Below are 15,525 nucleotides of genomic sequence, written 5' to 3'. Positions count from 1 at the left end.
ATTTTCTTGCAAAAAAATATCGCAGAATTTTTTTTTACGAATTTTCCTGCAAAAAAATATTTGCAGAAATGTTTTACGAATTTATTTGCGAAAAATAATTTACAGATATTTCTTACAAATTTTGCTACAATTTTAATAATCATAGAAATTTTTTCCATGGTAAAAATTTGCAAAAAATATTGTAAGAATTTTATTTTGTTTCTTGCAGATTTTCTTGCAAAAATAAATTCGCAAGTAATGTTTACTAAATTGGTAGAAAAATTTTGCAGGTAACTTTTCCTGCGAATTTTCTTACAAATTTTAATCTGCAGGAAAAATAAAAAAAATATTTAAATATATAAGTTTAATATTTTAAAAAAAATTCAAATCCCACACCGATTGAAAATAAAGAAATTAAAGAATATATAAGTTGAGGCAACACTTACCTTACAAATTGATTTGTATGTTTAAGTATTAAGTTTATAATCTACAATCTTAGAATTTAAAAGATTATGTATCACATGTTGAAGGTATGAAAAAAAATGTTTCGAATGAATAGAATTTATAGTAATTTATTTAATTTTTTTATGTTTCGAATGAATAGAATTTATAGTAATTTATTTAATTTTTTTTTCGTAAAAGAATGATTGATATTTTTGTTTATATATATATTTCTCCTATTCCATAGGTTCTGAGGAGAAGCCCATTTACAGGTTCAGCTCTTCAGTAAGTAGCAGCAACTTTGGAAGATAAGTAACTGTTTGCCATTGCCACTAAAGAAAGATTCAGACACACTAAGCTTTGTTTCAATTACATATGAAACAAACCATAGTATTGTGACACGAACATGGAACTTCTCTCTGTGTCTGTCACACTCGGCAAATGTCAAACATTTTCCTTTCCGAAACCGAAGACAACCCAAATTCATGAACTTCCAATAAACATAAGAATACCCAACAAAAGAAGTCACTCCAATCTTTCTTCTTCTTCTTGTTCCTGTAATTGGTCCATTACAAGGGTAGCAGCAACACCATACCCCTCCTTCAATGCTTCCACCACACAGAACCGCCACTGGATGGTGCTCATGGACACGCCTCCTCATGGGGTCAATTCCAAGCCACAAGTCATTGATTATTACGTGAACACTCTACAGACAGTTCTTGGCAGGTACTTGTTTAATGGTTTTTGTCCCTTTTTCGTACTCTCTCTTGTTTAGGAAAAAAAGGCTTTTAATTTGGTTTCAACAGTGAGGAAGATGCTCAGATGTGTATGTATGATGCTTCATGCGACACCCACTTCGGTTTTTGTTGTGACATTGATGAAGAAATATCTTCCCAGTTGGCCAGTAAGTTGTTTTTTTCTTCTTCTTTGATTGGTCAAATTCCTTGATGATGTGATAATCTTAGGAGTAAGGATAGTTTGTTCACAAGAAAAATGCTAATAACACTGTTTTACTAATACTCTCTCTACTATGAATTAAAAAATAGAAATTTTAGTGATTCTCGCTACTAAATCAGGAGAAGTTTCATTAACTGAGATGTGAGATACATAAAATTTGCAATTTTTAATGATTTTCAGCTATAATAAAGAGAGTGCCGGAAGGGTTCGCTAGCATTCCTCTTGTTCACAATTTCAGTTGTGCTTATCTGTCCAATGTAATAGATTGTTGCTGCAAAATAGAAGTTTGGAGTTTTTAGTACTGTGGAAATGATGTTGCGTTTGATGTTATTTTTAAAACGAATTTGATTTTAATGCACGTATGTTGCTAGGTTTACCTGGGGTCTTATTGGTTAGGCCTGATCCGGATTTCAACTCTTTGAAAAAGGACTATAGTTTATCAAGTGACCAGGCAGGCCATCCGCCAAGATTACAAACTAGAACCAGCATGTTGTTTCCTGCTGGAAATTCAAAGCATTGGCTTGTTAGAATGGACAAGCCTGGGGTTGAGGTTGTTACCAAGGCTCAGATTGTCGATTATTATGCTCAAATTTTGACCAAGGTCATGGGGAAGTAAGGACAGCAAATTCTAATTATTTTGCTTTCTTTATCACATTTCTCCTTTCCTAAATGTAAATGACAATAATGTCTGCAGTGAGAAGGATGCACAGATGTGTATATATCACGTTTCCTGGAAAACAAACTTTGGTTTTTGCTGTGAACTTGATGAGGATTGTGCACAAGAGCTGGCTGGTTAGCCTTGTAGAACCTTAACCCAAGTGAAAATTTTTAAATTACCCCATCATTTAATCACTTATTTTGGTGCAGGTGTGCCAGGTGTCTTATCTGTTCAGCCAGATAACAATTTTGAGTCTGAAAATAAAGATTATCAAGGTTTTCCATTTTGGAGATTACCCCACAATTTTTTTCCTTGGCAATTTCCTGTTAATATTATAATTTTACCTCAATAAAAGTCCTCAGAGTTATGTGTGATTATGTTCCTTCTGTTTCATGCACGTTCAATTATGCCTGTTAATGGTTTCCTAATCTTTGGTGTTGACCATTTGGCAATTCTCTCTCTGATTTTCAACTAACTATACATCTCCAGGTATTAAGTCAGAAAATAGTTGGAATGCGTCCAATTCTTCTGGCACAAGTCAGGAAGCTCCCTTGAAAACAAAGAAACTTTTTGTGACAGGTATGCAGTATGCTCACAACAATTATTGTAGGTATAATTATAAATCTGTGCTTTATCCTCAGTTCATCTGGGTGTTCATATGATGGCTATTCAACTAAGAATTATATGTGAATTACCTTGCCAAGAACAAATAATTTGGCATGTACTTGCCTTTACAAAATACATGGTACAAGTAATCAAAGAAAATCAATTTTTAAAAAATAAATAATTTTATCAGGAAATTTTCAGTTGTCAGATGGTATTTGTTTCTATCTTTCATGTTTAGTTTAATTTCTCAACCTATTCTTCATTTTGTGGGAGCTTTAATTATTGCTTGGGAAGAGCATTTTTGGTTCTTGCATGTTATGTTACTTAGAAATTACATGTCTTTTCAACAGGGCTATCATTTTATACATCTGAGAAAACTTTACGCGCAGCATTTGAAGGCTTTGGCGAGTTAGTTGAAGGTAGCTTCATCTTCATGTATTATTCTTCTTGTTCATCAGTACTTAGTGTCTCAAAACAGATTCAAATTCATCTCAGTTTTTACTAATAAATGGTTTTGTTTGACAGTTAAAGTTATTATGGATAAAATTTCAAAAAGGTCCAAGGGTTATGCATTTGTTGAATACACCACAGAGGAGGCTGCAAGTGCAGCACTCAAAGAGATGAATGGCAAGGTAGATGCATCTTTCATACTTGCTTGAAAAGTGTAGTTTTGCTTTGCATCAGTTCTGCTTCATGACTGTCATGGAGAAAGAAAAAGAAAATGGGTTTAGTAATTCAGAAATGAGAGTCTTGGCAATCTTTTTGATGATTTTGTTTTGTGTGCAGATTATCAATGGCTGGATGATAGTGGTAGATGTTGCTAAACCTAACCCACCAAGATACAACAGGAATCATGTCACTTCATGAAGTTGACAAAAATCGGTACTCTGACCAGCTCTGCTGTGTGGATTTAGTTCCTTTGAAAAGTTTGTGCTGTCATCCACTCATCCTTTATGCTTTCAAGGCATGACAGTTTAAACTAGACTCATGTTCATGTTGGAATATCTATAACATGTCTGAATATTTTGTACATATTATAGGATCAATTAGTACTCTATCTTAGGAATTTTTCTTAATTTCGTTGTTATCCAATTTATTTCCTTACTTGATTAGGGTTAAGAATCTTATCATATTAGTGGGTTTGTGCTTGAACTAGTAGTACTATAGAAGTACTTGATCTAATCATTATTATAAATAAGTCTTGGTTATTTAGGTTTTACTTCACATATAATGAATCCAATTTCATAATACTCAGAGGTCAGAGCCCCCTTTCTCTTCTTTTCCTTTTCTAAGGCCTATAATTTCAAGTTTTCAACAGTTCACTATGCAGAGTCTTGTGCATATTTGAAATAAGAAAATTACTTGATCTGTGTCTGAAACTGAATTATAGAACTTAGAGATATGTTCCTGATCATATACATGTTTCCAATCATCCCTGTTAACACATTTCACTTATACATGCACTGAATCAAAATCAAATACACTCCTTTTGGTTTCAATAACTCAGTGGCTCGCTGTCAAACTCCATAATTGCTTTTTTATTTTTATTTTTCATTTTTCCATCTGTTTATCTAATAGAATTCTCTTGACTGTGGAATGCTTGTCTATTCTTCCAGAGTTCTTACACTCTCACCACTGGCAATAACAGCAGAAAAAGCTTGCCTTTTTTCTTGGTTGTGGATGTAGCATATCTGTAGTGCATTTGTCACCATGCATTCTGTTTTCAGTGCTCACTCATGCCAGTGCTGTTAACTTTCTATCTTTTCTTTTCATAACTTCCAGATATGGGAGATCAAAGCAATGCATACTTCATGGCTTATCCTTCCCCTTTACCTCCATTCTGATTTCAGACTTGTCTTCGGTATGCAAGCAGGTATCTAACAATTCAATCATATTAACTAGATGTTTTAGGCAGTTAGGACTACACTTTCCCTTGTGAGTGAAAATACAAACCAATATTGGCCAGGATTCCTACAGATTGTGTGAGAGTGAGCCTAAGGCATGCTGCAGTTGACTAGCAATATTGTAGCCTCTTCAGGAATCTGGCTTCCTGTTAAGGATCAGAAAAGAATGGTGAAGTTTGGGATCTGGGTTCTTATTGTTATTCAAGCATTATTTTAATACCAACATGAATCGATTATGAGAATACCAAGTTGACTTCCTATATACCAGGACAAGTCTTACAACTGAGATAGGTGTTTTAAGAAAATGGTAGTGGAAGTTGTAACATAATATATTCTGAATGAGGAATGAAGCGTTAGCAAACATTTCCATATTCTCTTCGATTATATTCAAAATTATGTCATACATGGACTTGTTTTGAATCGTGTTACAAACTTCAAAGAAAGCTTTGGCAATTCTATGTTACGCTACATAAGTTAGGAATGTTGTTAGCTTCATCCACACAAGTTTAATCTATACAAAAGCAAAGATAACTGTAATGTTTTCAGTTATTGTTCTTTTTTCATGACCTTGGTTTTTATATTATACTTGATTGTTAATTGGAATGTCAGCTAGGAAAGATGTCTTGGCATTCTATATTTGGGCTTTATACCAATGGCTCAATTTTTGGGTCTTCTTTAAAATGCCCAAGTTTCTGCTACAACGGGCATAAACAAGGCCTTATGTGTCATGAATGGACCAATGAATAAATAAATACTTCATCTAGTTATCAACCCAATCAATCACCAACTCATTGTCTGATTATAAAGCTACTAAAGTAATTTTTCACTTCAATCCACATTCTAATATTATGTGATATGATGTGTTTAGAAATGTGCAAACAATAAAGAGAAACCATTCCATGTCACATAAGACTAATGGGAAATTGTTTAATCCTCAGGAAAATTGTTCCATAATTTTTTCTATTCTGATATCTAAATCCAACCATGAATTTATATATAAGCGAAAATTGTTGACTTTTTTTTAATATTTACTTTAAAAATTATATTTCAGGTGATTTTTAATTAGTTGACAGTATACAAATATTTACATAAACAATAAATTAAGATTAAACTCATAAGAAAGTTTATGTCTTAATTAAGGTTTTACATTTACCCTGGAAAATCCACAAGTTCATTTTTGTCTTTACATTTAAGACTTGAAGATGGAGTGGACTTTTGTGAATCCTTGGGGTCTGATCAGCCCAATAAAAGATAATTTGTTGATCTGGTCTAACCAGGTTAATACGTTTTAACCGTTTCTTTTTCTTAGAGACTGAATTAATCATAGTTGACAAACAAGACGTTGATGATCTAATAATGACTTAACCGATATAGTTGCATCTCAAGCAAACCTACTTTTTCTTTCTTCATTTCTCTTTTTACCTTCAAAATTTTGAACTTTACATTACTTTTATTCAGTGCGTAAATATAATTTTATAATAGTTTCCTGATGTTGATTTTGTTTGTTTTTTGTTTTTTTTGGTTGATTTTATTGTTCAGAGCTAAGGTAGTACTAAAGAACTATAATTTTGTTGTGAATTTGGGCTTGGTTAAAAATTAAATGGCCGGACATTAGTGATAGCCACTCTTCTGACTACATTTTTTGCCCCTTAAATCAGCATTTGGCATTATTTGAAAAATTGGTTTAAAGATAGCAGTTAGTGAATAAGTGTTAGCAACTCATGACCGTCCAAGGTAGCAGGATTATTAACATTTTAGGAAACATTTCCAACTCCATGAATTATATATAGAAACATTGACCAATTACAAATACCAGAACATTTTTATATTTGTTGTAGAAATGATGTAAATATTACTGATGTAGGATAAAAATGATTTTCTACATAAGTTAAATTATAATCAATATAAAATTGTAAATAAAAAAAATTACGATAACACGTTCTTTACTTGCTTCTCTATCTCCTCACTTGCACTTACTTTGATGTGGAAAATAATTATTTTTTTTTTACTAATATACTAATCATATATTTTTTTAATTTGTGAGAATTGAATTCGATACTAAGAAAATTTACAACAACTCATATGCCGTACTCAACCAAATAAGATAACCATATGATCTTGAGTTGTTGCTTCAAGTTATATGTAGTGGACTCATAAAAGTAGAGTTGCTTAACTGAAAGGTAGACAAGCAACTTCACTAATGTTTTGGAGTTGGGTTTCAATTTTCAAAATCTTAACCAACAAGCAAAGAATGATTGACAATTTAACTGCTAATTTTGCTATGAGAATCTCAGCTTAATTGCATGATGGGCATTGATTAAACCAGAAAATGTGGACATGGAAGAAAAAAAATGGAATTACCTTACAAAAGGCACAATATTCCGTTGGTGTTATTCCTATTAATATATGCATGGTGGCAAGTGTTGGGTACAAAAAAATCTTCTTTTCTTTTACGCACAATAATAATGACAAGAATCATATTAAAATAACATCATAAAAGAAATAGAAAAAGATCATACAAATTTATTTAACGTGGTTTAGCCCCTCATACTTACGTCCACAAGGATGTTCATTATTTATCTCAAATGTATTACATATATCTTGAAAATCCTCTCTTCAAGTTTTGTGTGTTAAACTTGAAAACTCTTTCCTCACAAGTTTTATGGGTGAAACTTGAAAACCCCTTCCTCACAAGTTTTCTGACGAAACTTGAAAATCATCATTCACAAGTTTTTTAGCGAAACTTAGAAACTCTCTTTCATATAACCTCTTCTCTCATTTAAGATGGTGAACCCCTCTACAACCCCTCTACAGGTCGGGTGATTCTTCTCATCTCAAGAATTTATATTTATTGATCTTACATCACAATCTTAAAACAGAAAACAAATCTCTAAAATAAATACAATATATTTCAATTCTAAACAATATCTTAAAAAATTAATATTTTTTAAAATCTATATACTATATTAAAGATTTAAATTTGAAAATTTGAATTATTTTCTCAATAACAATCACTTGGGTCCACTGCATATATGTCTCGTTCTTCAGAAAAGAAAAAGAGATATGCATGATTCACGTAGTTATGTTATGTCTCTTCTTTTCTTTTGGATAGCTTGGCGGCAATGAAAAAGACACCAAGGTGATGAGCGATGACAAATATAATTCTCAATTAGGTTCCTATTTTACCTTTTCGCGTCAACACCCAATAGTATATGTTTATACCATTGTTATCACTTTAAGACTTAAATAAGTTCCTCATATAGAAAGTAATTTTTTCCCTCACATTTAAAATTGATTTTTTCATTCTTATTAGATTGAAATGTCGTTGATGATGAATATGTAAATAAAATTTATGCAGTAAAACTTGTTGTACAAAATTTCCCAATTAATAATTTTATTAATAAAAATATTATATTAAACTCAACCTATATTACATAACTCATTCAATCTATCTCTATCAGTTATGTTGTTGGAAGCTTGGGAGGACTAAAACAATTTTTTTTTTTAAATTAAAAGAACTAAAAAAATAATTTTAAATTTAAGAAATTAAAAAATAATTATATTTTAAATTTAAACAATTTAAAATATATTTAAGTCTTGATTTAAATACTAAATTTTTAAAGAAAATGAATGTATTCGATTAAATTATATTGATTTAGTTTGATTGTTGATATTTATGCCCTAACTTCCAAAAATTATTTATTGATGAACAATAAATAAATACTCCATTAACTATTCTTTCCATTTCTTATTATTTTTTTTAAGAAAATACAGTTTTTAAAAAATTTATTGTTTCTAAAAAATTATTAATTAAACAAATTATTACAATAAAATAACATTTTTTATACAATATCCTTATTAATTAAAATTTTGGAGTACAATTATAATTTTTTTAAACATATTTAAGATACCAATAAATAACCAAAATAGAGTATTACTAGAAAAAATAAATGTTTTGTTTTAATTTTTACATAATTATTTTAAAGTAAATTAAAAACATTAAAATGACTAAGAGGAGGTAAAAGAAAGGGTCAATTTTTTTTTAATAATTCTTTTGTGGCTCATTTTCAGTGGATATAGTATGAATACCCAAAAATTCTTGTGTAAATTAAAAAAATTAAAAGCGAGTTAAAGGTTTATTTTATATAACTAAAATTTATAATAAATTATGTATAAATAAATCATATATTTAAATATATAAATAATTTATATTTTAAATTTTTATAAATAAATTTTTTGAACTTATAAATTATAGACTTAAATATGTTTTAAATTTCTATAAATAAACAAAATCGCTGTATCTTATTTTAATTCTTTGAAATTTTTATTTGTCGTTTTTAGGTCCTTGAGATTTTTCGAGTGCTTTTTTTCATTCTTTATCATTAATTCTAATTAATTTTGTGTTAAAATGGTAACAAAATATAAAATATTAATTAAAATAATTGTGGTATGAAGTAATATTTTAAATTAAGGTTATTAAATTATTTTACATGCATAATTTAATTAATTAATATATTTATTATTTTAAATATAGTATGAATAGAGATTTTTTTTATTTTAAATATAGTATGAATAAGGATTTTTTTAAAAAAATTAATATAGTAGGAACGAGGATTTTTATTATATTTTACTTTTTTCTTTGATACTTTGACTAAATTATATGTTTAGTCCTTTTATTTTTCTAAGATTTAATTTAGTTTGATTATTATTAAAATATTTAATTTGTTCTTCTAATTTTTAAAAAATGTTTAATGTTGTCTTTCTTAAAGGTGTAAGTAGGTTGGGTTGGTCAATGGATCCGTTTTTCAACCCAATCAAAATTTAACGAGTTAAGTTGGGTCGAATTTGTATAACTTTTTTTTAAAACTCAATCCAACCCAATCATGAACTGATTGGATTAGATTGGATCAATCGGATCAACATAATTACATGATTTAAATATGTTTTTAGTCTCTCAAACTTAGGATAAATTTATTTTTGTATAAAATCTACGTATTGGTATCCTTGTTAGTGAAAACATCACATTAAATTTAATTAATATTGCATAACTGTTTTAATTTGTCACTTTCAGATATGTTATTAGTGATCTAAGGGACTAAAACAATATTTTTGAAAATTATAGAAACTAAAAAAATAATTTTAAATTTGAGGAATCAAAAAGAAAATTTGTCTTAAATTTGAGAGACTAAAAATATATTTAAGTCTAATTAAATTTATTATTTTTTAATATTTTAAAATAGACATAAATAAATTGATATATTATTGTAAATACAATGTTATTAACCTATGAAGAAAACAATGATAAAAACTAAATTTGAAAATAAATTTGTTACATTATTATCTACTAAAAAACAACATTAATTAATATAATATAAAATATAAAATAATTATGTTATATTGTTACAATATTATCAATTTAAAATCACAAAAATTATTATTGAATAAGAATGACGATGAGTATTATCCTGAATAAATAGGCATTCAAATACTATTATTATTGTTGTTGTTATTATTTATTATTATTATTATTATTATTATTATTTATGACTAGATTGTGTCAGATTAGAGATAAAAATACAAATCTTGTTATTTGATTCATATGGTATCAAATTTTGATTATACTAAATTGGGTTTGACCTAAATATTGAAAAATTTAACCCGAATTTATTAGGTTAGTTAATATTGATCTAAATTGTATATTTTAATATAAAAAAATAATAATATGATATTATTACCTCTCATGAAAAGGTAACATAATATACTGTATACCTTATTAAGTTGTTAATATTGGAGTAGTTTTATTTTCACAAAAGTTTGTAAGATACAATAAAATTTGAGCCCAAAGTGATGGGTTGGAGGTAAATTTCGCTCTCCTGACCTCTGCCCGTTAAAGGCATGACGAGTTTAAATTTTTAATTTTAAAAAGATTAATTTATATTTTTAAAATTTGTCCACATGACCATCATATCGGATTTGGGTAAACTTATGAGAAACTCATCAATTTTTTTATAATTTTGATTTATATACATTTTAAATAAATTAAATTTTAAGTTATTAATTATATTATAATGTAATTAATATAAAAAAAATTAATAAACAAGAAAGAACTTATAAAAATTAAATTGTATTTAATTATGTGAACAACTTTAAGTTTGTAACTTATTGTAATTTAAATTATTTGAAAATTAAAATAATTAATTTTTATTTTTAATATTTATAAATAATTAATTGTTATAATTTAATGTGAATTAAAATATTTTTTAGTCTCTATAGTTTTACTTCCTTTATCTTTTAATTTGTATAGTTTAAAATAAACTTTTTAATTCATATACTTATTTGTTTTCAATTTTTTTTAGTTCCTACAGTTTGAGATAGATATTTTGAATCTATATACTTGAAATAGACAGTTTCTCGATTCTCCTCGTATGTATATATATATATTAAAAGAATTGTAATGGAGCGTATGATGTAGGGATTTGAGATATAAATCCAAATCCAATTTTTTAAGTTAGGAAAATCTTAAACTTGTACCTGACTAAAGTAGATTTTTCCTATTAAAATTGGGTCAAATTGGACAATTACTCACAAATGCAGTTTAGTTATGAAACATATCATTCCAATCAAGAACTTGTTAGTAGATGAAAATAGATTTTGCTTCTTTATAATTTTTATAAAAAAAAAATTGAACCAAATACTAAAAAAATTAAAAAAATTAATTCCCTCCCCTGCATCTATCTGAGTCAGAGTGATTAGCGGTCGAACATGGTGATAATGCTACCATTGTTTGTAGCTAATTAATGAAGATAATAAAATGATTATTCCTTCCATTTTCATGATGTGAACCAAATAATGAGAAACAAAAATTAATTTCCCCAATTAACTTATTCCTTCTTACGTCAACTAAAAAGAAAGAGTTTTTGAGTATTTATACTTGCTCTACTTTTGTCACCCAACACAAAAGGTTAATCCTCATCGATTGTGCTAGGGATCATCAATGGCACCCTCCATAACCTCTGTTGTCCCTTTGCTTTTTTTCCTCGTTTTCACAGGTATGTATGTATGTATATAAATTCGAAAATCCCAGAATGAAATTAAATTCCCTTTTCATTTTATGGGTTGGTAATCACAGTTGTAGAAGTGGAAGGGGCTAAGAAGACATATGGGGTATTAGACAACAACCCTTTAAAACTATTTGTTTTTGGGGACTCCTACGTTGACACAGGGAATTTCGTGCATTCAGAGTCATATAAGGTTCCCAATGGAATCACTTTTCCTGGTACACCTGCAGGCAGATTCTCCGATGGTCACGTCCTCACTGATTTCTTTGGTAATTAATTCCTTTTTCACTCTCTCTCTCTCTCCGTACATGCATCAAAAATCAATGCATCATGTATGGATCAAAATTATCTCTCTCTTATACATATTTTTCTTTCTTCTTTCACTAATTTCCTAATTTCTAAAATAAAATAAAAAATATATCAGTATCGTTTCTTTGTTAGATGTCGATACTCTTTAGATACTTCGCGTATCTAAATGGTATTTAATCTTTTATTTATTTTTTTATTTTTTCTAAGATATTTTTTAGATACTTTCAACTATGTATCCAAAAAAACTTGTATTTTTTTTTTTTACAATGATGTTTCTTTTCTCATGTTAGATAAAGAATTGGAATACATACTTTTTTTTATTTCTTCTCCGAAAAAAAAAAGAATTTAAAAAAGATAGAGAACTTGATTCATGAGTTCAACCTTCAACTTTTACCTATAAACGATGAAGAGTATAAAAGAGGAGATGTATAGTTATTGTAATTAAGATATTAATAAAGACACATATTATCTATTTGATGATAGTGTTGAGCTTGTTAAATTGACATTGTCTTTTAGTGAATTTTAAAATAATTCTCTCTCTCTCTCTTTTGTTTAATGAAAGTAACAAAGGGAAAAGAAAGTGATACAATGAGCCTAATATATAATTAAGTAATGATACTTTTAAGTCATAGAATAGTGTATAAAACTAATAATTGTTTTAAATTTTGTCAAAAATGCTTTTAATAATGTAGTTAACTTAAAAGACTAATTATGATATAGATAAAATCTATTTTTTTTTGTTATGATCACAAATATTTTTTATATGATATGTTATATATCATCATAATTATGAATTAATTAGAAATAAATAATGTCTTTTCTTTATTGACATTTTACCTTTGTATAAATTTTTCTATTAAATTTTATTAACATTTCTAAAATATAGTATATCCTAAATTTAAAAAGTTGTTTTATTTCAATATCTTTGTGATATCTTTATACCGTGTTGTATTAAGTATCCATTATTTATATTAAATCTTGTTGGTATCTAATCACGCAATATTAAACGGTTGTGTACAAGTTTGTAGTTTGTACATATACAAAACAACAACAATCATGAAATCTGGTAGTTTAAATTCTGATAGCTAGGCATGATGAAACAGAGACTTTTCTATTAATTAATTGCAAGATTCACGTCTTTAAATTTGGCACACCAAGATATATATAACTGAATCCGTGTGGTACTGGTAGACTATCAAACAATTAAAAGAATATCACAAATAAAATCAATCTTTACAATATAAATTTAATTTGTATGCATATTTATAGTATAAATGTGTTAATTTTGGAATGAATTTATTTGTTTACTTATTTTGACTGATATCACATCATGTTACTTGCAGCTTCCTATCTGAAAATTGGATCCCCCACACCATATGCATTCATAAATTCAACTAATCTGCAGTCCGGTGTAAACTTTGCCTATGGAGGGACAGGTGTTTTCGATACTTCCATTGATGGACCAAACACTACTGCCCAAATCGACTCATTTCAGAAGCTAATCGAACAAAATAACATCACCAAACAAGATCTTCAATCCTCAATTGCTCTTGTCAATGCTGGTGCTAATGATTATACAAATGCAGTAAAAGATGGGAAAATTTTCGTAAGTGGTTAAGCTATTAATGTTTATATTTAATCTGGCACAACTTTTGCTAGCTGTTCCTGTTGTCTAATTTTGCTATCTGATTCCAGTTAATTAAATTAGAAGTAGAATCGTTGTGAGAGTAATATCAATATGAGAGACAATTAGCTTAAACAAGGTGTTGAATGTGTTTTCACATGTGACTAGACTATATAGATATAAAGTAATAGAAATGTGAACATGATTTTGGTTTTTGTTTCACAGGATTTAAAAGGGTTCAGGGAATCCCTTGTGCAGCAAATATCTGTAAATCTGAAACGCATATACAGCTTAGGGGTACCGAAAGTAGCAGTTACGTTATTACAGCCAATTGGGTGTTTGCCTGAGTTAAATGCGATACTTCTTCATCAGAGCTGCGTTGATCTTTTGAACAAGGTCTCCATAGATCACAACAAATTGTTGCTCCAAGCTGTTCAAGATCTCAACAATCAAACGGGCCAATCACCTTTCATGATGCTAGACCTCTACACTTCCTTCCTCTCTGCAATCAACATCGTCGACACACAACGTCAAGGTTAATTAATTACTTCTCAATTCTCATTGCGTTTCAAACACGTACAATCTATATTAATATTGTTAGTAAATCCACGTAACTCAATTAAGGACTATTCACTATAGATAGACAGTTCAACAGTTATGGACTGATCAATATCTAGCTAATTGCATTATTATAAGAAAATCTGTTTTTTACATTATGCAGCAAACTCAACATTGATGAATCCGTTGGAAGCATGCTGCGAGGGAACGACTTTGGCAGATTCATGTGGAACAGTGGATGACAAAGGACAAAAGAAATATCGTTTATGTGATAACCCAACACTTTCTTTCTTTTGGGACTTAGTTCACCCTTCTCAAAATGGTTGGTCTATAATCTTCCCAATAGTGCAAGCTTCTCTTGGCCACCTTACATAGAAAAACTTGTAATCTATGTACACTTTTTTAAGTGAATAAACTCTTTTTTATTTTAGCATGCTCATGCTCAACTTCCTAAAACCTTATTTTACATCTGTTTGAGTTATTGGGAGCTAGATCATGCACAAAATCAATTGGTGGTGAAATCCAATTTCTAAAGGCATACGGTTGTTGTTTTTTTAAGGTTTACAGCAATACACAAAATAACGTTTTTTAAATAATTGATATGAAAGTGGTAATGTTTTTCAAATAAATAAGATGTTACTAAATAAAAATTATGTATGCAAATCTTCGAAATATCAATGTAATTTCCTATCAACAATATCTTATAATAATGTGAATTCTTGTAATCCAAATACTGGAGTATTAAATATCTAAGTAGAATTATAAATAAATTCCCAAATAAAATTAAGGTGGTCAGGATGGAAAACTATCGCAAGTGATTGCAACCATTCCTCAAGCAGACAAAAGAATAAATCAAAAGGAGTTATTAAAGAAGTAAATAATGAACTGTCAAAAGAAAAAAAAATAAGTAAATGATGTATGGAGACGCATTTACTGCATAAATGCATTACATAATAGGATCGGGTATATATTTATATATACTATGTTTATATATTAAATATAAAAAATAGACTACTACTGATTGCCTCCATATCTCTAATTATAAGATTTTTTTTAAAATAACTTTATTTTAAAAATTAATTAATTTAGTTAAAAATATTAACTTTATCAATATTTGAATTCATTTTTCAAAATTATTTTCAATATCTCTTAAATTAATATTATCTCTTTTCATTTAATTCTTTTTTATCTAATTAATTAATATTTGAAACAGAAATATTTATGTGTTTAGAGTTTAAGATTTAGAATTTTTACTTAATTAATTTCAAATGTTTATTATCTTTTATCTAAAAGAATTGTTAATTAAATAAAGATAACTTAAAGAAGATATAATTAATGTAACTAATAATTATAAGAGAATTTTACAAAAAGAGACAAATAAAAAAGTGAAAAAAAATCTTATATATAAAAAAATGTAGTATATATTAAAGG

At 28.2% G+C, this 15,525-nt stretch overlaps 2 protein-coding genes across 7 annotated transcripts; both read left to right on the top strand.

The window, feature by feature from the left end:
* Positions 1-667: 667 nt before the first annotated feature.
* On the top strand, positions 668-4,916 carry LOC109810572 (RNA-binding (RRM/RBD/RNP motifs) family protein). 6 transcript variants are annotated; one of them, XR_002240772.3, is made up of 11 exons: positions 668-1,146; positions 1,227-1,324; positions 1,749-1,989; positions 2,072-2,169; positions 2,245-2,310; positions 2,525-2,614; positions 2,992-3,060; positions 3,167-3,273; positions 3,428-3,523; positions 4,424-4,514; positions 4,619-4,916. XR_002240772.3 is itself a non-coding variant. In XM_020374056.3 (10 exons), exons 1-9 carry the CDS (start codon positions 827-829, stop codon positions 3,506-3,508), a joined length of 1,170 nt encoding a protein of 389 aa, XP_020229645.1. In that variant the 5' UTR covers positions 668-826; the 3' UTR covers positions 3,509-3,523; positions 4,424-4,916. The 6 variants fall into 6 exon arrangements, 1 of the variants encoding a protein (XP_020229645.1); XR_002240771.3 differs by having other exon boundaries at positions 4,608-4,916; XR_014427939.1 differs by having other exon boundaries at positions 3,428-3,605.
* Positions 4,917-11,441: 6,525 nt separating this feature from the next.
* On the top strand, positions 11,442-14,527 carry LOC109810627 (GDSL esterase/lipase At5g03610). The gene is made up of 5 exons (XM_020374137.2): positions 11,442-11,594; positions 11,675-11,872; positions 13,256-13,518; positions 13,762-14,071; positions 14,258-14,527. Exons 1-5 carry the CDS (start codon positions 11,540-11,542, stop codon positions 14,467-14,469), a joined length of 1,038 nt encoding a protein of 345 aa, XP_020229726.1. The 5' UTR covers positions 11,442-11,539; the 3' UTR covers positions 14,470-14,527.
* Positions 14,528-15,525: the final 998 nt, after the last annotated feature.

This window comes from Cajanus cajan, chromosome 7 (assembly GCF_000230855.2).
Source record: "Cajanus cajan strain Asha chromosome 7, NIPB_CcT2T_4, whole genome shotgun sequence".
In the NCBI taxonomy this organism is placed as follows: Eukaryota; Viridiplantae; Streptophyta; class Magnoliopsida; order Fabales; family Fabaceae; genus Cajanus; species Cajanus cajan.
The sequence above is the reverse complement of the archived record's forward strand: the minus strand, read 5'-3'. Positions and strand labels throughout refer to the sequence as shown.